Source organism: Sciurus vulgaris (assembly GCF_902686455.1).
Source record: "Sciurus vulgaris genome assembly, chromosome: 16".
NCBI classification, from domain to species: domain Eukaryota; kingdom Metazoa; phylum Chordata; class Mammalia; order Rodentia; family Sciuridae; genus Sciurus; species Sciurus vulgaris.
Genome location: NC_136477.1, coordinates 28,513,934 through 28,539,134, shown reverse-complemented (window position 1 = coordinate 28,539,134; position 25,201 = coordinate 28,513,934). Strand labels below are relative to the sequence as shown.

Below are 25,201 nucleotides of genomic sequence, written 5' to 3'. Positions count from 1 at the left end.
TGACTGCAACTGATACTTAGATTTTTTTCTTTAACTCTCAAAGCAAGTCATGTCTTCAGAGAGCTACACGAAGCTACATGAAACAACTGAGGAAATAAGGGTTGAGGCACAGCACGTTGACAGCCCAGATCCATGCCGGGCACTGTGGTGACCTTCTATGTGTCTTCTCACATATTTATCTGAAAACCTGCTTTGGGGTCAGAACCCAGAAGGGATCTCAGCCCCATATCCCCTCCTCTCCTGTATGCAGAAGCTCCTAATCTCACCATCAGAGATATTGTCCCAGTAAGGAGCAAGGAACTCGAAGTGACCCAGTTGGATGATGTTAAAGAGCTCATCCTGGTCCCTGTCCGGGCTGCGGAAGGGAGGGAAGCCACACAGGAGGATGTAGAGGATCACGCCAGCAGCCCACATGTCCACCTCCAGTCCATAACCTGCCAAAGGCAGAAACACAAGTGAATCTGAGACCAGATAGGATCAAATGTGATGAAATAAATGACAGAAAACTGTAGTTCTCAATAGTTGTAAGTCACAAAGGACTTCAGCTTTCAGTAAGTAAGGGCTGCTTCCAAACTCTTGGTGGGCTTTATCATCAACCACCCTTCCCCTGTGCCAACTCCTATAAGCAAGGAGTACACACCAAGCACCAGACTTTGAGTAACAAAGTGGACTTGGACCTCTGCCACTTTTGCAATCCTTTATTACTAATCTTTGAGAAACTAAGCACAGAAATTGAAAGCAAATGTGTGGAAACTTACAGAAAATTGATAAGGTTATAACATTCAACTGCATGAGCCATAGACATGTCTCAGTGAACAGAACATAGGTCAGTTCAGATGTTGTCAACATGCATGATAAGTCACATGTGGCACAAGCTATATTCTAACTACAGGCAGTAAGATCATTCATGAGTCCACATTGTATTGGAAATTTAAAACCCTAAGCTAACCCTCAAGAATAGTTTGGAAATTACTTCTAGCAGTCTATTTCCTGTCTATTCATTACCTTTTCCCTAATTAAAAAATATATTGATCTTTTTAATGATTATTAAGACTTCCTTGTGCATATAAGCACACACACTCACACGCACACAGAAATGCTTTTTTTCTTTTTTTTTTTTTACACAAAATCAGAATCACTTTGTACATAACACATGTTATCCCCTATCTCATTCACCTAATATTGTATCATGGCATTTCCTATATAAGAATTTTCCTATGAAGAATACAAAAAATACTCTTCATAAATGTGATTCATAAGAACAGTCAGTATATTGTAATTTGTCATTTTCCAGTATTTTAACAACTGTAAGGCATTTTCTGATACAAATCCTTACATTTTAAATATTTACATGCATCTGAGTATATTCTTCAAATAACTTTATAGAAATGAGTTGTGTTTTTTTTTGTTGTTGTTGTTGTTTTTTTTTTTTTTTTTTTTTTTGTCCTTCTGAGGTGCCAGGGATTCAAACCGCGGCCCCTGTGCATGCTAGGCAAGCGCTTTCCTACACAAGCCATTTCTTCAGCTCCACTTTATAGAAATGAAATGCATAAAATAATATTTGATACATACCAATCACCCTCCCAAAAGTTGTAGCAGGAATATATATGTTTACAAACGCTTTTTTGCCTTTAGAAAAGGCAAACACTTGAAACACTTGGAAGCTTTTTTTTTTTTTTAGATCTACACAATGCCTTTATTTTGTTTGTTTAGTTTTTTTTTTTTTTTTTTTTTTTTTTTTTTATGTGGTGCTGGGGATCAAACCCAGTGCCTCACACATGCTAAGCAAGCGTTCTACCACTGAGCCACAACCCCAGCCCACACTTGGCACCTTTAATGTGGAAGTTAGCTGTTCATTATTAAGCCCCAGAGAAAGTTTGTCAAGATACGACTACACATTAAGAAGATATGAAGGGCCTAAGTCACGAATGATACCTTTTAGCTAATTTGATGGCATCTGCTCAGTTCTCAACTATCTTTTACTCTTGGTGGGGACTGATCTTCTGGGCCTCCCCATCGTCTTGCAATCTGCTGTTGGTTTCTGTGACACTGCCCTTTCCTGATCCTCTTCCTGCCTTCAGGCAGCCCCATCCTCTGCCAGCCCCTCGTTCCTTCTCTTGTGCCAGAACATTTGACCTTTCTCAAGAATCCATGCTTTGCTGTCCACTGGTGTCACTGAGGGGCTCACCGTCTCCCCAGTTCAGTCACCATTTACGTGAATCTCAAAACTACATGTTCGTTCCATGGCCCCTGCCTCCTTGCAAAGTGGATGACTCCGTGTATCCATCCTGATACAGTGTCGAGCACACTACACTGTCACTGAACACACTCTGAATACATTGTAAAGTTAGCATGTTCAAAATTTAATTCATCCCATCCCCCATCCTCCAAAAGAGGTTTTCTTTCCAACACCCTGTTTTAGTTGATATTACCACCAATGTTGGATTTCCCCACAAGTTTATGTTGTCTGTTTGCTTTTATCCAGTTCTTCAATGTTTCCATTAAAATGTTTATGTCCCTTAGTATTCTCCCATCTAATTTAAATCAGTTACCATGTGAATCACATTTAAAACCAATTTTAAACCAATTGCCATAAGAGCCACATTACAGTGGCTACTCTGCTGGTCATTCCAAGTTTAAACACCTTCCCATTTGTGGTGACCTAGGCTCAGTCTACCCAACCAAATGTCTCAAGTCTACTGAGGCATCTTCTCAATATCTCTACTACCCAACCTTGTACATGTGCTGGTCTCATCATCTAAGCTTCCCTGGTGCCTCTGCTACTAGGAATCTACCCCTCCCTTCTCCCTACCACCAAGCCTACAACCTATCCAGAGCTTTTCCATCTTACCGAGGATGAGTAAACCCTCCTTCAAGAGTGCCACAGCAGTCCAATAGTCACATATGTGGAATCATATAATAATCATTTCCTTTTTATTTATTTTGCAGAGTATATTGCTAAAATAGTTCATTAGGCCCTCACATGATATGCCAAGAGGTAACAAAGATTCATGGAGTTTGAATTGGGATACCTTTTTCTTTTAAATGCATGACTTGATAAAGGAGTTTTTAAACCAAGCACCATAGAACTCTTTCAGTTCTGTCCCATTTGAGGTAGTGTTGGGTCAGCTGCAAGATGGCCTGGCTTGCTTCAAGTTCTCCACCATCTTTCATCTCACTGTCCTAGACACACACACACACACCTGTCCTCTGTAAAAAGGGCAGCCCTGATGAGGAAAAAGTTCTCCTGTTCCAAATATTTCCATTAAAAATCTGAGTCCAAGCCTCAGTTCCAATTCTCTGAGATTTTAATTGCTCCAGATTCAAAAATACTAAATACTAAAAATAAGACATTTGTTAGTAGGAGCGCTCCAGTCCCACAGAGCAATGTGTAACACTTACCTTTCTCAGAAAGAATTTCAGGCGCTACATAAGTTGGAGTCCCACACACAGTAAATATAGGTCTCACCACGTGCTTTGCAAGGCCAAAATCGGCCAGTTTCAAGGTGGTTGATTTGTCCTCATTTCGCTGAACCTGTAAGGAACCAAAATCTCCAAACCATTAAAACTGCGATGAGAACTAAGGAATACTAATGAGACAACAAGCAAGGTCAAGGCAGGCAAACAGTAAACCTACCCAAGCCTAAGTTCAGCCCAACTCTTACAAATCATCCCACTTGACCTCAGAGGCAAGTGCTCACAGTTTCAACTAAAAAACTAAATGAGGTTTACTGTGCCATCTACCAACAGAGTAGTCAGAAGCAGTTATTTAAATTTATTAATTAAAACTCAGTCTCTCAGTTGCTCTGGGCACATCGCAAGTACCTAACAGTGCCCTGTGGCTTGTGGCTACCATATGGATAGTGCGGAGAGAGAACATGTCCATCATTGCAGACAGTCCTATTGGACAGCACTGAGTTGGAACAAGGATCAGTGGATACTTTGAGTACAGACTAGCTTTTGTGAAAACTAGAAGAAGCCTGTGGGCATGCAAAGTCATGTGGACATGGACAGAAGTGGGGGAGAACTGGGAATTAGAATGAAGAAGTAAGCAAAGAGCAGGAAAGGGTGGCTAAATACAGGTCCTAATCAGGAGGCATGGGGTCTTAAGAACCAAACAGGCCAGAAGACTGAATAATTCTAAGTCCAAGATTGGCAGCTAATGGTTCTGGACAAATTTCCGTACTCCTGTGACCCTTCTATTTCATCCTTCATTAAAAGGAAAGAGGAGGGGCTGGGGTTGTGGCTCAGTGGGACAGCACTTGCCTAGCATGGGTGAGGCACTGAGTTCAATCCTTAGCACCACATGAAAATAAATAAAATAAATACATGTTTTAAAAGTCACAGCTCAAAAAGAAAAAAAGGAGGAGATCATAATTTCCAGCAAATATGATTGTGTCAGGAATAAAGTGTTCACCCTAAAATGACCGATAATCCCAGTTTACCTGGGACTCCCGCCAGGTTTTAGAGAAAGATAGAATCAGTCATTTTTTAAAATAGAGAAGAGACACAGTTGGCCTTGAAGCAAAAATTAAAGACAGGCAGTCAGTGTAGATAGGTATTCAGGTCAGATGGAGAAAATGGAGACCGGTTTGGGTCCAGGAAGTTGGAGACTGCCCCTGGGAGATTGGAATGTTGAAGTCTCCGGAGCCCTTTGATTACCAAGCTTATCTTCTTCCTGCTGGATCAGTCCATCTGGTCCTTCCCCCTGCCCACCTGCTTCTCACCTTTTGGTCATCCCACTGGCATCTCCTGGGCCAAGGCATATATGCGAGAAGGAGAGAGATAAGAGGAAAGAGGGCAGGAGAACAAAGAAAGTCTAAAATGTATAAAAGGGGCAGGACAGTCTCACTTCTTGGGATATCAGGACACCAGCTATGACCCCCTTCTCCCTCTTGGGAGAAATCCGTGTTACTTACTTTTTAAATAAAACCTACTTTATTACACTTGCCTTGGCACTTTTCTAATATTCAAACTTCAACATTTGAGGAAGCAGAACTTGTCACCAATAACCAGGGGTATCACCCTCACACTGAATGAGGACCGTCTCAACTCCTCCCTCTGCGACCCCATCAAAACTGATCCCATCTAAGATTCATTCCTTCAACCAAGCCTTTCTAATCCCTGGCAAACCAGTTCTACCACCAAGTTAATATGTCCTATCCTTCACCCTCAAGAGATTTGCATATAAGATAATGATTATTAGGAAATGTTAGCTCTTCACCTAAAAGAAAAGAATCTGAAAAGGTACGCCTAATAAGCATTTAGGTGACTATGCAAGAAATAATAAAAACTAAAAGTATGTTATAGTTCACATTTTTGAAAAGAAAAAGAATAGAAACAAACAATGGGAAAGGCAACCCAGCATCTCTTGCTGCAAGTTCAAAATGTATTGATACCATCATTCCATGGAAGCAGTTTTCATTTGGAGAGAAAAGTTAAATAATTGATGCAAATCAAAACTCCAGCCTCCTTCCATACTCGTTGGTACCTACAATCAGATCAAAGATCAACTGCCCATATCTCATCTTAGAATCTGATTGCTTTGGACCAAAGGGGAACTCAACACTCAGTTAGCTCCTTATGTGAAAACTTACTGGGATAAACCTGGGCAATTTTATCCAAGTAAGATACCTATTGGTGCCACCAGACCCATAAGAGAAATTACCAACTTGTCTGCAGGCACATATCCTCACATCTCTTCTGGAACTGAAGCAAAGATTCCCTATGGTCCGAGCAGCACTTGGGTCAGGAGGACACTAGGGGGACTCTGGTTCTCCTTGTGCTTCATGAGCCATGGGCAACACCTGGCAATGCAGGGTAAAACAGCCATTCCCCAGTTTCTACTGGCCAGAATCAGTTCTCTGCATTTGCTCTGGTTCCTGTCAGTGAGCTGACATCTCTATAAGCAGCATGTGTCTTAATTACTGAGCTTGAGTCATCGCTGCACAATCTAATCAATGTCTCCATAAATGACCTGAACAAATGGAAAGTCATAGATTTACAACTAAAACACAATTCTGCTTGGACTGTATATATAGATAGACATAGCCCAAAAGGGGACAAAGGCATCATTTAGACTAGAAAATCTAGTTTGGAAGGGAAGAAAAACAAAATAATTTATTGCCTATAAGTGCCAGATGGAGCATCCACATTCATCACATTTGCTGGAGAAAGAAAGGAAAGAAAGAAAGAAAGAAAGAAAGAGAGGGGGGGGGGGGAGGGGAGGGAGGGGGGGAGAGGGAAGGAGGGAGGGAGGGGGGAGAGGGAGGAAGGGAAGGAAGGAAGGAAGGAAGGAAGGAAGGAAGGAAGGAAGGAAGGAAGGAAGGAAGGAAGGAAGGAAGAGAAAAATGAAAGAAAGAAAGAAAGAAAGAAGGAAAGAAGAAGAAGAAGAAGAAGAAGAAAGAAAGAAAGGAAAGAAGAGAGAAAAGAAAGAAAAAGAAAGAGAGAATGAAAAGAAAGAAAGAAAGAAAAAAGAAAAAAAAGAAAGAAAGAATTAGATACAGATATATCCTGTGATTTGAATAACGGCCTCTGACTCTCTTGTGGCTGTGTTGCACTGAGAACTACCTGTGCAAAGATGGAGGTCAAGATGGCCCAGTCGCTATGGTGACGCTGGCCCCAGCAAACTCCATGCAAAGGCTTAGAGTTATCATTCAAGTCCTTGAGTTCAAGCACCAACACCGGGGAATGGAGAATTCTGAGCAAAACAAGATGACCCTGATGTCTCTCCAGTCCTGCATCCTTCAGATTGCCTACTTTGCTGAAACTTTCCCACAGATAACCCTTTGAAGAAACCTATATAATAAACATGCTGAGCTAGCTCTGGGTCACTGTTTCTCCATCGGAGAACAGTGTCCCACCTAGCCCCACCTTTGTCTGTGTGTGTCTGTTTGTCTTTTCCTCGTCCCCCATCGCCTCTCATCCGGCATCTTCTGAATTAATGGCCATGCCTCAGAGAAAGAGATGAGAGGGCCGTGGCAATATCCCTCAAAAATATTTGTACATATTCCCAACCAAACGGTTAGCATTGAACCTACCAAAAGAAGGTGTGTATTCCTATTGCAAAATAAGTCAAACATTCCCTTCCTCATGGAAACCCCCAATTCCCAAACCTGGCTCCACGGAGCCAGTACCAGTAGGAGATTAAATATTTTGGAAACCCAGGCTTTTATTTTGAAAATATATTATGTTAAATGTCCAGATGCTGATGAACACGTTTTCAAAATGACAGATCTGTTTTTATGGTACTTTATGGGCCTGCTTAAAATACATTATGCCTCCTCCTCTCTCTTCCCTTTAGGTCTCAAGACCACCCCATAACATCCACCAGCACATGCACAGGACCCAGGGGTTTAAGATGAGTGTTCGTCTCTTCCCCAAAGTGTTTTCCACTCGTCTCCCACTTCTGCTCTCAGGAGGCATTATTCTTCAGTGCTGTCATTTATCTCCCCTGTGTAAGCAGCCTAACTGCGTTTAAGTTCATGTGCTGATTGTGAATTTTTTGGTTTGTTTTTTGCTTTTCCACAGGCATCTTACATTCCAGCTGCAGAACACTTCCTGTCTTAATCCTTGAAATGAAGTGAGTGATGTCCTCCCGGGGTCATTTTCCTCCCACATTCTATGAGAGTCTAGAGAGGAGGTGCATCACCTATTGGTTCAGAATTCCACCCCAGCCCTGTTGGGGTGACAGTGAATAAAGACAGGTCCCTTCCAAAGATGGAAAATAAGCACCATGACCCCCCTCCACCAGTTATCCTTTGGGCTTCTCTGAGTTAGCATCCCAGGATCCCCCAGCTAATCCTTGAAGGAACTACTTCTCTGATCCTCGCCCCCTCTCTCACTCCTCCCTACTCTGACCAGTACTAAAAGCATCACTTGGGAGCTTATTGGAAATCTCAGTCACCAAAATCAGCATTTCTGCAAGATCCCAAAGGGAGTCACGTGCACAGCAACATTCTGGGGGATCCCCATGTCAACATGCCTCTTTTGACCACAAATGTCCAAAATGAATGCCACACACCAGATGCAATTTGATCAGGGTGGTGAGCCTCAGACCTCCCAGCCGACCAATCATTGGGAGGCCATAGGGGCAACCAAAGACCTCACTAAATGTCCCACTCCAGTGTCCCCCCCTCAGAAAGCCTTCCTGGACTTTGTTGGGCTTAGTGGAAGCCCTGCTCAGAGCTCGTGGCACACACTTCCCTTGCCCTCACTCCACACACCCCTGTCTCTATTTCCCGGTTCTGGGTCATGCTTCTGCAAGGGCTGCTGGAGCCCCCCTTAACTGCCAGGATGTAGGGATTGCTTCATACAGCGTCATGACTGTTGCCTGTCTGTGTTCATCTCCCCGCTTCCAGCCACACCAAAGTGTTCTGCTTATCCAGGTGATCTGTACTACTGACATAAGCTTCCAGATAAACCCTTCTCTAAATACGATTCAAAGCCTCAAGAGAAATCCTCATTGTTATGAACAATTAGCTTCCACTCTATACTTCAATAGTACATCAATTTAAATATGATCTTGTGATTTGTTTCACTTCTGAACAGAAGATGGCAGCAGAGTATATGCCAAACATCAAACTGCCTTAAAAGGACCTGGGTAAAGCTTGGTATTTTTGCTAATTTCTTACTTGATCCTTCACGGTTCTTTTAACCTGTTCCCTCCAAGGTTCATTTTCAACTGGTCACAAGGACAGAAACCAAATCTTGGAAACCAAATCACATTAAAGTGCCAGTACCTGAAATCAATTTATATTATAGCAGTAAAAGAGAGTGTCGTCAAAAAAATGGCTGAAAAAAAATCAGTAGGGGTAAGGTCTTCCCAGGGACCTGTCACATCATGAGCCTATGACGTGACTCAGGGACTTACATACCACATCATCTTTTTTCTATGAATTAACATCTCATATGCGTTCAGCAAATATTAATTCAATGCCTAGCATGTGCCAGGTACTGCTGTAGATATTAAGAATAGAGCAGTGAATGAAACAGATAAAGTTCTTGCTCTTAGGATGCCCCCTTTCTACTTACAAACAGTATTTAACTAAATTGGTGATGTCAGGCAGTGGTGAGTATTAAGAAAAAGTGGGATAAAGGCTATGTGGTTATTTATGTTTAAATAAGATTTAAAATCCAGTGCCTTAGACATGCAAGGTACATTTTAAATGTTCATGATGTTATCAGACACTGGATTTCAGCAATAACATGAAATAAACAGAGGACACTTCCATCATTACTGGACCAGGTAGGCATAGGCAGTGGTGGGGGTTGGAATTTTAAACAGGGTGGCTTAAGGAAGGACCCCCTAAGGAAGCGACATTTGAAAGAAGTTGGGGTGAGCCATATTAAGATCGGAGGAGTGAGTTTTCAGGTGAAGGAAACATCAAGTGCAAAGGCCCAAGGGTATGTGCAGCACAGTATAGGAACAGCCAGCGGGATGGAGCAGAGCAAATGAAGAGAATCTATAAAAGGAAGACTGGGGCCACACTACGCAGGACGTTCTAGATCATGGGAATGAACTTGACTTTCACTCCCTTTGGCAGGACGCCAGAGGCAGCTCTGAGCATATCAGTTACCATGAACCCAGCTGGTTCAGAGATGGCTAGTCCCACTGAGGAAGACATGGACAATGAACTGTGGGTGCTTCTGGGTCAAGTCTGCTAACCTCACATTTTACAGCACATTTTAGGTCACCAACAAGTTGTCTGATTGGATGAGAATCTCAAACTCAATGTCAGAAACATCACTCTGACCCTGCTCTCCTCTCCCAGAATTCCCCTGAGAACAATCATCACAGGAAGATAGTCATATCTCAACTTAAAAAGACACAACCTTCATTTTCTCTACATCCCCCTTATCCCATTTCTATAATCTCCTTCACACACACACACACACACACACACACACACACACACACATACACACACACACAGAACAGGTGTATATACACACAACCTACAGTTTCCCACATTCCATTCTGTCCCTTCAGATGACCACTTCTCTCTACCCACCTCTGTGCCCCAAGACCAAGCCACCGTCACCTTGTGCTAGAGCCCAGCAAGGAGCCCACCCCAGCTATGGCAGAGGGCTCCTCACCCCTTACCCTCACATAACCTGGAACTATGGGACTTTTGGAAGGAGATAAAATGGAAATAGGGGTTTCATGTTCATGCCATCGGGCAAGTCGATCTCAGACCTCAGAAGCTTGTAGAAGAGATTTACTGAGCTGCTTCAGAATAAGGGCATATTTAAGAAACTTAATCTTGGATCCTCAGATGGCTCACAAGAGTACACTCTCTTAGGTAAAAACTCACACAAACACGGGCATTAAGAGAATAACAAGGAGGCCTGGGGTTGTAGCTCAATGGTAGAGTGCTTGCCTCACTGGGTTCGATCCTCAGTACCACATAAAAATAAATATATAAAAAGATATTGTGTGTCCATTTACAACTAAAAATATTTTAAAAAAGAGAATAAGGGTCAGAGAAGGAGCTCAGAATGTACATAATTAAAATGATCTGTGAAATAAAGGAGGATATAAGAGAGAAAATGCAGGCAACAAAAGACCACTTCAATAAAGAAATAAGAGAGCAAATGCAGGTAGCAAAAGATTGTCTCAATAAAGAGATAGAGATTTTGAAAAAAAAAAAAAAAAAAAGAACTCCTTGAAATGAAGGAAACAACAACCCAAATTAAAACCTCAGTAGAAAGCATCACCAACAGACTAGATCACTTAAGGAAATAAAGACAAAATATATACTCTTGAAAATAAAGTTGACCACACAGAAGAGATGGTAAGAAACCATGAACAGAGCTTCCAAGAATTATGAGATAATATGAAAAGACCAAATTTATTATTATTGGGATGGGGGATGGCACAGAGGTACAAACAAAAGGAATGTACAATCTTTTCATTAAGATAATATCAGAAAATTTCCCAAACCTAAAAAATGAAATGGAAAATCAAATACAAGAAGCTTACAGGACACCAAATGTACAAAATTACAACAGAACCACACCAATGCACATAATAATGAAAATGTCTAGCATACAAAATGAGAATAGAATTTTAAAGACCACAAGAGAAAAGTATCAGATTACATATACAGGGAAACCAATACGTATATCAGCAGACTTCTTAGCCTAGACCCTAAAAGCTAGAAGGGCCTGGAACAACATATTTTAAGCTCTGAAAGAAAATGGATGCCAACCAAGCAAAACTAAGCTTCAGCAAAACTACATCCAGCAAAACTAAGCTTCAGATTTGATGACCTTCCATGATAAAGAAAAGTTAAAAGAATTTACAAATAGAAAACCTGTACTACAGAACATTCTCAGCAAAATATTCCATGAGGAGGAAGTGAACGACAACAATGAAAGTCAGCAAAGGGAGGAACTACACTAAAGGAAAAACCAATCAAGGAGAAACCAAGTCAAGTTAAAAACCAAAAATAAAACCAAGTGACCGGGAATACAAATCATATCTCAATAATAACCCTGAATGTTAATGGCCTAAATTCATCAATCAAAAGACACAGACTGACAGACTGAAATGAAAAACAACAACAAAAAAAGACCCAAAAACAATATGCTGCCTATAAGAGACTCATCTCACAGAAACACACATCCACAGACTGAAGGTGAAAGGATGGGAAAAAAAACCATATCACTCACATGGACTGCATAAACAAGCAGGGGTTTAATCTTCATATCAGAAAAAGTGGACTTCAAGCCAAAGTTAGTCAGAAGGGATAAAGAAGACATTCCATACATCAACAAGACATAATAATCATAAATATTTATGCCCTAAACAATGGAGCATCTATTTACATCAAACAAACCCTTCTCAATTTCAAGAATCAAATAGTCCACAACAAAATAATACTGGGTGACTTTAACACACTTCTCTCACCACTGGATAGATGTTCCAAACAAAAACTGAACAAAGAAAGTATAGAACTCAATAATACAATCAATAATTAGACTTAAAAGACATATATAGAATATTCCATCCATCAATGAGCACACACACTTTTTTCTCAGCAGCACATGGATCTTTCTCTAAAATAGACCATATGTTATGCCACAAAGCAACTCTCAGCAAATACAAAAAAATATACTACCTTGCATTCTATCAGATCATAATGGAATGAAATTAGAAATCCACAATAAAATAAAAAATAGAAACTACTCTAACACATGGAGACTAAATAATACATTTTGAATGATGCATGGATAGCAGAAGACATCAAGGAGGAGATAAAAAAAATTCTTAGAGATAAATGGGAACAATGATATAACATATCAAAATCTCTGGGACACTATAAAAGCAGTACTAAGGGGAAAGTTCATTGCATTGAGTTCATTCATTAAAAGAATAAAATGTCAACAAATAAATTACCTATCATTACATTTCAAAGCCCTAGAAAAAGAACAGATCAACACCAAAAGTAGAAAACATGAAATAATTAAAATCAGAGCTGAAATCAATGAAATTGGAACAAAAGAAGCAATTGAAAAAATTGACCAAACAAAAAGTTGGTTCTTTGAAAAAATAAATAAAATTGATAAACTCTTAGCTAACAAAGAGAAGAAAAGAAAAAACTCAAATTATTGAAATTCGTGAAGAAAAAGGAAATATCACGACAGACACTATTGAGATACAGAAGATAATTAGACACTATTTTTGGAAATTAATATTCCAAAAAAATAGAAAATCTCAAAGACATCAACAAATTCTTAGAGACATATGATCTACCCAAACTGAATCAGGAGGACATACATAATTTAAACAGATTGATTACAAGCAATGAAATAGAAGACACCAACAAAAGCCTACCAACCAAAGATCTCCCATGTTCATGGATAGGAAGAATTAATATTGTCAAAATGGCCATACTACCAAAAGTGCTATATAGATTCAATGCAATTCCAATTAAAATCCCAATGATGTACCTTACAGAAATAGAGCAAGCAATTATGAAATTCATCTGGGAGAATAAGAAACCCAGAATAGCTAAAGCAATCCTCAGTAGAAAGAGCGAACCAGGGGGTATCGCAATACCAGATCTTCAACTCTATTGCAAAGCAATAGTAATAAAAACGGCATGGTATTGGTACCAAAATAGACAGGTAGATCAATGGTACAGAATAGAGATCATGGACACTAACCCAAATAAATACAATTTTCTCACTAGACAAAGGTGCCAAAAATATGCAATGGAGAAAAGATAGCCTCTTCAACAAATGGTGCTGGGAAAACTGGAAAACCATATGCAACAGAGTGAAATTAAACTCCTATCTCTCACCCTGCACAAAACTCAACTCACAATGGATCAAGGACCTCAGAATCAGACCAGAGACCCTGCATCTTATAGAAGAAAAAGTAGGTCCAAACCTTCAACGTGTTGGCTTAGGATCAGACTTCCTTAACAGGACTCCCATAGCACAAGAAATAAAAGCAAGAATCAACATCTGGAATAGATTCAAACTAAATAGCTTTCTCTCAGCAAACTATCAGTAATGTGAAGAGAGAGCCTACAGAGTGGGAGGATATCTTTGCCACTCATACTTCAGATAGAGCGCTAATATCCAGAATCTATAAAGAACTCAAAAAACTCTACACCAAGAATACAAATAATCCAATCAACAAATGGGCTAAGGAAATGAACAGACACTTCACGGAAGAAGACGTAGAAGCAATCAACAGATATATGAAAAAATGTTCAACATCTCTAGTAATAAGAGAAATGCAAATCAAAACTACCCTAAGATTTCATCTCACCCCAATTAGAATGGCGATTATCAAGAACATAAGCAACAATAGGTGTTGGTGAGGATGTGGGGAAAAAGGTACATTCATACATTGCTGGTGGGTTGCAAATTAGTGCAGCCACTCTGGAAAGCAGTATGGAGATTCCTCAGAAAGCTTGGAATGGAACCACCATTTGACCCAGCTATCCCACTCCTTGGCCTATACCCAAAGGACTTAAAATCAGCATACTACAGAGATACAGCCACATCAACGTTCATAGCTGCTCAATTCACCATAGCCAGATTGTGGAACCAACCTAGATGCCCTTCAGTTGATGAATGGATAAAGAAACGGTGGCATATATATATACAATGGAATATTACTCCGCCATAAAGAATGATAAAATTATGGCATTTGCAGGCAAATGGATGAAATTGGAGGATATCATGCTAAGTGAGATAAGCCAATCTCAAAAAACTAAAGGACGAATGATCTCGCTGATAAGCGGATGAGGACATATAGTGGGGGGTAGGAGGGGTTAGCGTTAGGGCTAGGGTTAGGTTTAGGGTTAGGGATAAGGAGGGTAGTAAGAATGGAGGAAAGAAGGACTGTATAGAGGGAAAAGAGGGGTGGGAGGGGTGGGGGGGAGAATGAATCAAACAACATTGCTCTATGTAAATTTATGATTTTTAATAAAAACATGGGGAAAAAAAAGCCTACCAACCAAGAAAAGCCCAGTACCAGATGGATTCTCATCCAAGTTCTACAAGACTTTCAAAGAACTAATATCAATATTCATCAAATTATTCCATGAAATAGAATAGGAGAGAACCCTTCCAAACTCATTCTATGAAGCTAGTATCACCCTGATACCAAAATAAGACAGACCCATCAAGGAAAGAAAACTTCAGACCAATATCACTGATGAACAATAGATGTAAAAATTCTTAACAAAATTCTGGCAAATCACATACAAAAACATAATAAAAAGATATTGCACCATGACCAAGTGGGGTTCATCCCAGGGATGCAAGATTGGTTCAACATCCAAACATCAATAAATGTAGTTCAATACATTAATAGACTTAATGATAAGAATCATATGATCATCTCAATAGATGCAGAAAAAGCATTTGATAAAATACAGCACCCCTTCACATTCAAAACACTAGAAAAAATAGGGATAGTAGGAATATACCTCAACATTGTAAAAGCTATCTATACTAAGCCCAAGGCCAACATCATTCTAAATGGTGAAAAATTAAAAGCAATCCCTTTAAAAACTGGAATAAGACAGGGATGCCCTCTTTTACCACTTCTATTCAATGTAGTCCTTGAAACTCTAGCCAGAGCAATTAGACAGACCAAAGAAATTAAAGGAATATGAATAGGAAAAGAAGAACTCAAACTATCCCTATTTGCCAATGACATGATTCTATATTTAAAGGATCCAAAAAATTCCACCAGAAAACTTCTAGAACTCACAAATGAATTCAGTAAAGTAGGATACAAAATCAATACGCATCAATCTAATGCCTTTCTACACATCAGTGATGAATGAGAAATTAGGAAAACTACCCCATTTACGATAGCCTCAAAAAAGGGGGGGGGGGGGGCTGGGGATGTAGCTCAGTTGGTAGAGTGCTTGCCTCGCATGCACAAGGCCCTAGGTTCAATTCCCAGCACCCTCTCCTCTCAAAAAAAAAAAAAAAAAAAAAAAAAAAAAACTTGGGAATTAATCTAAGAAAAGGGGTGAAAGACCCCTACAATAAAAACTACAGAACACTAAAGAAAGAAATTAAAGAAGACCTTAGGATGGAAAGATCTCCCGTGTTCTTGGATAGGTAAAATGAATACTGTCAAAATGGCCATACTACCAAACATGTTATACAGATTCAATGCAATTCCAATTAAGATCCCAATATCTTTCCTCATAGAAATAGATAAAGCAATGATTAAATTCATTTGGAAAAATAAGAGACCCAAAATAGCCAAAGTAATTCTTAGTAAGAAGAGTGATACAGGAGGCATCTCAATACCAGCCCTTAAACTACACTACAAAGCAATAGTAACAAAAACAGCATGGTATTGGCACCAAAATAGAAAGTATACCAATGGTACAGAATAGAGGACACAGAGACAAACCCACATAAATACAGTTATCTCATACTAGACAAAAGGTGCCAAAAACATACAATGGAAAAAAGATAGCCTCTTCAACAAATGGTGCTGGGAAAACTGGAAATCCATATGCAATGAAATGAAACTAAACCCCTATCTCTCACCCTGCACAAAACTCAGCTCAGAGTAGATCAAGAACCTAGGAATTAGACCACAGACCCTGGGCCTAATAGAAGAAAAAGTAGGCCCAAATCTTCATCATGTCGGTTTAGGACCTAACTTCCTTAACAAGACTCCTAAAACCTAAGAAGGAAAATCAAGAATCAATAAATGGGATGGATTCAGAGTTTGGGGTTGTGGTTCAGTGGTAGAGCACTTGCCTGGCATGTATGAGGCACTGAATTCAATCCTCAGCACCACATAAAAATAAATAAAATAAAGATATTGTGTCCACCTACAACTAAAAATAATATTTTTTTAAAAAGGAATGGATATAAACTAAAAAGCTTTTTCTCAGCAAAGGAAACAATCAATAATGTGGAGAGAGAGCCTATAGAGTGGGAGAAAATCTTTATCACACGCACTTCAGATAAAGAACTACTTTCTAGGATTTATAAAGAACTCAAAAACCCTAACACCAAAAATACAAATAACCCAATCAATAAATGGGCTAAGGAACTGAGCAGACATTTCAAAGAAGAAAATATACAATTGATCAACAAATATATGAAAAAATGTTGAACATCTCTAGTAATTAGAGAAATACAAATCAAAACTCTAAGATTTCATCTCACTCCAGTCAGAATGGCAATTATCAAGAACACAAGCAACAATAAGCGTTAACGAGGACATAGGGAAAAAGGGACATTCATACATTGCTGGTGGGAATGCAAATTGGTGCAATCACTCTGGAAACCAGTATGGGATTCCTTAGAAAACTTGGAATGGAACCACTGTTTGACCCAGCTATCCCACTCCTTTGTCAATACCCAAAGGACTTAAAATCAGCATACTACAGTGACACAGTCACATCAATGTTTATAGCAGCTCAATTTACAATAGCTAAACTGTGGAACCAACCTAGATGCCCTTCAACAGATGAATGGGTAAAGAAACTGTGGAATATATACACAATGGAATATTACTCAGCTTTAAAGTAGAATAAAATTATGGCATTTGCAGATAAATGGATGAAGCTGGAGAATATCATGCTAAGTGAAATAAGCCAATCCTAAAAACCCAAAGGCCAAATGTTTTCTCTGATAATTGAATGCTGATCCATAATTGGGGTGGCAGGGCAAGGAAAGATTGGAGGAACTTTGAATTGGGCAGAGGGGAGTGAGGGAGGGGAGGGGGCAAGGAGGTAGGAAAGATGGTGGAATGAGACAGACTTTATTACCCTGTGTACGTGTATGATTGCACGAATGGTGTGACTCTACATGGTGTACAACCAGAAAAATGAAAAGATGTGCTCCATTTGTGTACAATGAATTGAAATGCATTCTGCTGTCACATATAACTAATTATAACTAATAAAAAAATTTTTTTAAAGAGAACAATAAGGGATTGGTGTTATTAATCTTAACTAAATAACCTGAACTAAAGGCCTGTATCATTGTGTTTTTCTTTAGTGATTTCATGTTATTGTTGAAATTCATGTTTTCTGATTTTATTAAGAGTAGCCTAAAAAGATATGTTTCATGGCTATTTTCAATTTTTAATTAATGTGATCTGTATATAAAAATATCCATGAATACTTAGGCCATTGACGAGAAGACAAGGACACCTCTGTCATACAAGCTAAGGGGAAAGGAGATTGAAACTAAAGCTGGTAGAAGTTTTGCTGATCAGGGAGAATTGTGCATTATTGAACCAATAGCGGCAAGGATCACTGAGTCCTTCTTGTGTATCACAGTAGAAGCAGATAAAGAATGCAGGGAGGGAGTTGAGATCAACAAATTGATTGAGTAGGTCTACCTTGGAGGGAGAATGGACGAGGAGTATAGCGGACTATTTTCCATCCTTCTAGGTTTTCCTTGCCCCTGGGGACAGCAGTTAGTGCCCTATCCTGTCCATACTCAGCAGATGAACATCTAGATGAGTCCATTCTTCCTAAAAGCAATAAGAGGCCAGCAAGAGGGTACCACTGTTTTCCTCAGCCAAGCCGTGATCTGTCCCCATCACCCTGCCACCCCTTCTCCTGGATTCTGATGGTCTTCCAGCACTCCGGAGCTGCAGCAGCTGGGCTGGAGTCAGGGGTATGAGTTAGGGAAATGAACACTCTGCAGGTCAGTTAAGGGGCAGGCTTGCCCACCCTTCTCATACCTTTCAGTCCTGTTTCCAGAGTAAGAGCCTGCCCTCTCTTGCCCTTGTTCTGGAAGGGATTTTCTTAAATGACTCTGCTCATGTCTGGCACTGCTTTGATCCCTCCCCGCATCCACTCACCCAGTTTTCTTTGCTGGATATGATATCTCAGCCACTGGCTATGAATGACCTGGCCTGTGCATTTCCTGTCCTGTGTGAACCGGTCTGATCAGCATCACTTAAGCTTCTGTTTGCCTCCTCCCCTTCTTCCCCAGGGCCCAGCCAACACCACCAAGCAGATTCTAACCTCTTTGGGGAACACACTGGCAGAAGCAGCAATTAACACAGATATTTCTGCAAGCTGGAAAATCTCATAATTAAAATTTCTTTCGTGAGACCCCAGGAGTCCAAATAACCCGAAGGGAAGAGGAACACTAGCATCTTATCAGAAATGTGATCCTAGGTAGAAACAGATAAACTTGGTAAGACAGGCCTGAAATTTTACTCTCGGGCCTAATTATCAGACATCGATATTTCTGTTGATTAAAACAACATGGTAAGCTGGCTATCTTCATGAAGATCTCTTATCACATTCAGAAAACCTCTAACAAGCAACAGTTAACCATTGACCGTATAATCAAAAGTTAGTTCTCACATAATCACTTTCCCAAGCTTAGCAAAGACAGGTCTCAATAGAGACAGCAGCCACACATTAAATTAAGAAAGGGTTTGGTGAGATGAATGTATAAAGAAAATGTGTACACAATAGAGTTTTACTCGTCCATAAAGAAAAATGAAATTATGACTTTCACAGGAAAATGGATGGAACTTGAGAACATTATGTTAGCAAAATAAGCCAAACTCAGAAGGTCAAGGGTCATTTGTTTTCTCTCATATGTGGAAACTAGAGAGGAAAAAGGAAAAGAAAGGTGTGGGGGGGTAGGGATTTCATGAAAATCAAAGGGAGATGAGCAGAGGAAAAGGACCAAGGGGGTGGACTGTGGGGAGGGAGGGAGAGTGCTAGGGAGTGATACTGGCCAATTTATATTCTTATTTGTGTGCATGTACAAATATGTAACAACAAATCTCACCAATATATACAACTATAATGCACCAATAAAAATGTATAAAGAGAAAAAAATTTTTTAAAGAATTCATTGAGGGGCTGGGGTTGTAGCTCAGTGGTAGAGCACTTGCCTAGCACATGTGAGGCACTGGGTTTGATTCTCAGCACTGAACATAAATAAATAAAAATAAATGTCCATCAACAACTAAAAAAATTTTTCAAAAACAATTCCTTGAATACAAATCAAAGCAAATGAAGAACCTGAACTGATATACAGTAACCACCACAGCAATATATATTAATATTCCATCTTTTTAAAAACATTTTATATGTTTTTAATTTGTTCTAATATTTCATCTTAGAATAAAAACAAGTTTGCAATGTCATTATTATATCAGCAAGCTTAGGGAGGACATCTTTCTAAACACAGACAATGAGCCAATTGTCAAAGTCAACATTATCTTCATCTGTCTGAAAAATCAGAAAGCACTGACATCAGATAACATTTAGACTCCTGATCACAATATCTTGAACTTCACTCACCCAGAAAAAGGACAAACATGTTTTATTTCAATAAATGCAAGCTGACACATTACCCACAGGAGCCCAAATAATTAACCCTTCCTTCAAAAGATGGCTCAAATATGTAGCTTTCTGCAGTTTCTGAAGCCATACCATCACCCATACAGAAATTTATTAAAAAAAAAAAAAACTGTAGACCTTCTTCAAAATTAGAAAAGAGAAAAAGGTCTAAATATCAATGAAGATAAAAAACAATCAATAACTCATATTTTGAACTAAAAAATAATAGCTACTCTGCAGTTGCAATTCCCCTTTCCCTGTTTCTCTCTCTCTCTCTCTCTCTCTCTCTCTCTCTCTCTCTCACACACACACACACACACACACACACACACACACCATTTCCCCAAACGACTAAAAGCACACAGGTACTGACATTGAAGTCCATAAAGAATTGCCAAAAGACTTCAGAGGCAATCAGCTTGTCCTTACTAAACATATTCCTTACAGTGTCTCTACTTCTTCGAGTGAACTTTTCCATCATTCTACACTCCATGCCATTTAAAATTGCTGGCAAAAGTCCCTTCACACAAGTGAGAGCCTTGATTGCCCAAGAGATGAGCAAAGCAACAGATGGGTTCCAGGAGCTTGTTAGAAAATACAAGCTAAGCTAATTGTCCCCACAAGAAAACAGTCCTATAGAGCAGAGGATCTTGTTCCACACATTTGAGAACTTGTGTAACTGTGATAATGCTTTAGGAGGTGCATGTCCAAAATGTTCAGCTCATGGGACCCACTCAAGCCTCTAATCAGTCCCTCCTGCTTAAACAATTTGGTGAAAACAGAAGAGTCATTTGTTCAAAACAGACACTGACACACACACACACACACACACACACACACACACACACCTATTGCAATTCCAAATGTCATAATCAACAGTTCACAACACATCATACATGGAAAATATTTGACCTCAGACACAAAAGACAGAAATAATTTAAACATGAGTGAAAGAAGGACAAGGGCATCTAATTAATGCAAAACAATATCTTTTTTTCCTGAGAGGGTGTTATTTGAACGTAATTCAGACCACTCAGGTGACCAGCCAAATTACTTCTGCAATTTCAAAAACTGGGCATAAACAAGGTTGTCTGATTTCGTGGTCAACATAGACCTCGTTTTGCCAAATAATTAGCATGATGTACTCTGCGTTTCAGTCTGCTTGCAGAAGCAGTTTAAGAGTGGTTAATGTACTGGAGTAATGTTTTCAGAACTGATCTATAGCCATGACAATTCAGGGAAACCAGCTACATCCCTTTCTCCCTGCAAAATACAGCTCACTGAAATCATTTTGTCTCCATTTGCTATTGCTATGTCTGCAGCAATGTGGCTTTGAGTGCTTACTGTGATAGCCAGCTTGATATCAGAGTTGTTTCCAATGTGATGATAATAATAGCAGCTGCCACTGGTGAACTGCCGGCTATCTCCCGCAGTCTGCTGTGGTCTTTATTCATCCATCCAACCTGTGTTTACATATTAAATCTCTACCGTGCGACAGGACTGTTCTAGGTTTCAGGGTATAGTCTGAATAAAACAGAGCCTCTGTTGTCATGGAACTTTCTTCCCAGTAAGAGAAGGAAGACAGGAAAGTGAAGAATGTTTCAGGTGGTGGTCAGGGCTATGGAGAAGACAGTGGGAAACAGGGAGGTCAGTGGAGTAGGGCAAAGGATCGGGGAAGGAGGACGGGAAGGAAAGGGAAGTTATTGGGGAAGGAGGGTGATCAAATTACATGCATGTAGGAATGTGGCATAATGGATCCCACTATTACATATAGTTAACATACACCAATACAAATTAAAGGAAAAGAAAAGGAAGAAATAAAAAATTTTAAATTAAAATAAAAAAGTGGAATACAGACTCCAGATGGTGACAGTGTGAGGCTGCTGTCCTGACAAAGACGTCCAGGAATACACTTATGGTCAGACCCGTGGGGTTTATCAACTCACAGCAAAAGGGAGAATGCTGGCATCTCAGCAAGAGGGTGTCCAAAGGCCTTCTCATGAGGTTTGGGCTGTGTTACATGATTTGGGGGAGAGTTGAAAAAAGCAAGGGGTTTGCTCTGGATAGTGTCAGGAAATAGGAGTCCTTCCAGGGTGGAATACCTTTGTAATTCCCATTTGGAGGTGGGAGGAATGAGGCAAGGCAATTTCTGATCATAGTCAATGGCGGATACATGGCCATATTTGTTATTATCTGCATGCGTACATTATTATAAAGGAGTCTGGTTTTTGTCTTGATACATCATGGTCACAGGGTGGCCCTATCAGAGGTTGGTGCTCTATAAAACTATATGTGTTCAACAGTAGAACACCACAGTTGAGCTGGGAATACCAGGCTAGCTCCCTGCAGTCAAGGGCTGCTCCTCTTTCCTATGCTTCATCTGTACTCCCTATTGTGCTATTGTTATTTTTCTCTTAAAAATGAGTAAACTGAGGCTCAGAGAGGTAAAGGGCTTATCCTGAAGTGAGTAACTAAGAAAGCCAGGGTTCAAACCCAGGATATCTGATTTCAGGGTCAGCCCCTTACCATTCCACACACAGACACCTGCAAACTATCATCCCTTTAGAATTCCCTGGCAAAATAGTATCCTCAAAAGGGCCATAGGGAGGGTCTCAGTGGAAAGTCAGTCAATGGTAGGCACCAAGCCTAGGCAGAAACTGCCATCCATGGACACCCCAGTACCTGGGCCAGAGGATGTGCAAAAGATCAAGAAATTAAGTCTGCCTGGTGACCATCCAAGCAAATTTTTTTTTCTCCCGAGGAAACAGTTTTCATTTATTTAAATGGCAAGGTTTATTTTTCAGTAATTTCATCAAAACCAATTTATCTCAGCAACCTACAAAATCTAACTACAGTTGAAAAAATTAGAACAAGTATGCTAAAATAACATAAAGGTAATGTCCTAGTATGTAAAGGTAATAGGATATGAAGCAATTAATATTTATTTTATCCCATTAAAAAAAAAAAAAAAAAACTACCCCACAGTAGCAAAAATGAGGCTTACCAGGAGATTTTCCGGCTTGAGATCCCGGTGGACGATGTTCTTGTCATGCAGGTGGACCAGGGCTTTACATAAGTCCATGATCATGAGGGCAGCCTCAGGCTCCGGAAACTTCACACTTTCTATGATGGCATCAAAAAGGTCCCCTCCCTGCACATACTCCATGATCAGGTAGATTTCTGTTTCCGTTTCATATACCTCGTGCAATTTCACTATGTTGGGGTGAGAGAGGCTCTGGATGATTAAGATCTCGCTGTCAACTATGTCCTCCTTACCCTTGAGTTTGGACTTGTCGATGATCTTCATGGCGTAGGCCTGCCTGGTCTCCCGGTGCCTGCACTCCTTCACCACGGCAAAATTCCCATCCCCGATGACCCGGCCCATCTCATAGTGCTTCTCCACATTTGCTGAGATGATGCCCGCAGGCCGCAGCTTCCGGTTGCTGGGCCTTTCTGGCTTGTTCTCTTCTGGCCTTGTCTTGGGCTCTTTCTCTACCCTAGCAGGGGTGTCATCTCTGAGAGCCACCTTTCTCCCTCCTGATGTACCTGGCTTCTTCTCCTTCTCTGCCTCCTTCTCCTCCTCTCGGGTCCTGGGGAGCTTCTCAAGGTCAGCCTGGGGCTCTCTCAGGAGCCAGCCACCATGCTTGCTCCTGCAAACATGCTTGGCATCTTTCTTCACATCTCTCTGCCCCTCCTCTGTGGCTGGTGCACTCTCCACCCCGTCCTTCTTGGCCTTAGTGGCTCCCTGATGGTGGCTTTCCTGATCCTCTGGGTCTCTGTCTACTTTCTTGTCCGTGCTCTTGCTGGGTCTCCTCAGCTCTTGAGTGGGATTCCTGGGGCTGTTCCTGTGGCTGTCTCCTTTCCACCCTTCCTCCCCGCCTGCAGGGTTCGCCTCTGGAGACCTCCTGCAGCTTCTCGTCCTCACCAGCTTGTCCACGTCGTACCTTTGGCACTTGCCCATGTCCAGCTCGCTGGCCCCCAGGGAGAGCCTCTCCCTCTGCAGGCTCTGCTGGAGCTCCCTCTCTCGCTTGCACTTCTCACATCTGATAATCTCCCCTGAGGTCTTTTCGATCTCCACCCCCAGGTGCTTCTCTCCACTTGCATGCCTTTCTTCCAGAGCAGTTTCCCTGGGCGGCTTGCCACCTGCTTCAGGCTCCCGTCTTCCCCCCACCCACTTCTTCTGGGCCCTCACCTTGTCCTCCAGCACCGGCTCCTGGGGGGACTTCCCCTGATGCCCAATGGCTGCCTTGCTCCCGGCAGCCTCACCGCTGCGCCCCGTCTCCCCACAGTGATGACCTCCTTTCAGAGTCTTGCCATAGAGTCTGCTTCTCAGCCTTGGAGAAGGGACGCGGCTGTGCTGGGTCAATGTCAGAGCCCGGTTTCTGTTAGGATACAGTTCTTCTACAGCCACCTGAATGCTCTTCAAGGTCAATGGTTCTTTGCCCATGGCTATGAAAGCATCCCCTTCCCTGAAGAAATCAGAGACACTCCTGATTTCCCTGCCCTTCAGGTTAAAGAGCTTCCTCACACGATCATTCTTCCACCTGGGAAAGCCCAAGGCTTCTGAGATGTCTGCTATGAGCTGCTCGAACGTCTGCACCGACCGCCTGTTAAGGAGCAGGGTGACCTTGCGGAGGGGCTGCCCGCCCAGCTTCACTACGGTCACCACCCTGGGCTTCAGTGGGCTGTTCTCAGCCTGGACGGAGTGAAGGCCATTCTGGGGACTGAACATGGGCATGACAGAGCCACGTGGCCCCAGGAATGGTTTCTCCAGGTTCCCTCGGCCAGGAGGCAGCCAGGTGCCCTGCAGCCTTCGCTCTGTGATTTTAGAGCTTAAATATTTCAGAGAATGGTCACATAGGCCTCGATGTCCTGCAACAGAAAAAGGACAACAGCACATCAGTCTATGTACGTTCAAAGAGCGCTCAGGCTCCACCGGACCGTACTAAGGATTCTTATTCTACTAAGTGTGGTCTCTGGGAATCTGCTTGAAATCATGGAGTCCTTATACCTTAGGTCTTGTCCCCAGTCTCCTCTATGAGACACCAGCAATGCAGAACGGAGTTAGCACTGGGCTGAGGCTACGCCTGCAGCCTCTCAGGGACCCACTCCCCAGACCAATCAAACGTTGGGGGCCTCTAGCGGCATGGGCTGGCTCTGCACATGCAACCCCATCTTCTCCAAAGTAAATGGGCTTCAAGGACCTACAACTGAGATGAGAGGTCCAATGTTCACTGCCTAGGAAGCAACAGGAAGCCAGAACATCCTGGAACATTATGGTGTGCAGATTCACCCACCTCTTTACCAACAACAACTTTCCCAGCTAGATTTTCAATTTAATTAGCTAAGGCAATAGGGGAAGAGGTTATGAT

General features: G+C 41.2%; 1 protein-coding gene across 1 annotated transcript in view; it reads right to left on the bottom strand.

Annotated features, from left to right (window-relative positions):
* The window catches only part of DCLK3 (doublecortin like kinase 3), a 51,700-nt gene that overhangs the window by 4,768 nt on the left and 21,731 nt on the right, over nucleotides 1-25,201 (bottom strand). Inside the window, exons 2-4 of the mRNA XM_079116379.1 lie at nucleotides 22,834-24,701; nucleotides 3,403-3,535; nucleotides 267-434 (exon numbers count right to left, since the gene is read on the bottom strand). Of these exons, the coding sequence (XP_078972505.1) occupies nucleotides 267-434; nucleotides 3,403-3,535; nucleotides 22,834-24,701 (2,169 nt within the window). The remainder of the gene's footprint in view (nucleotides 1-266; nucleotides 435-3,402; nucleotides 3,536-22,833; nucleotides 24,702-25,201) is intronic.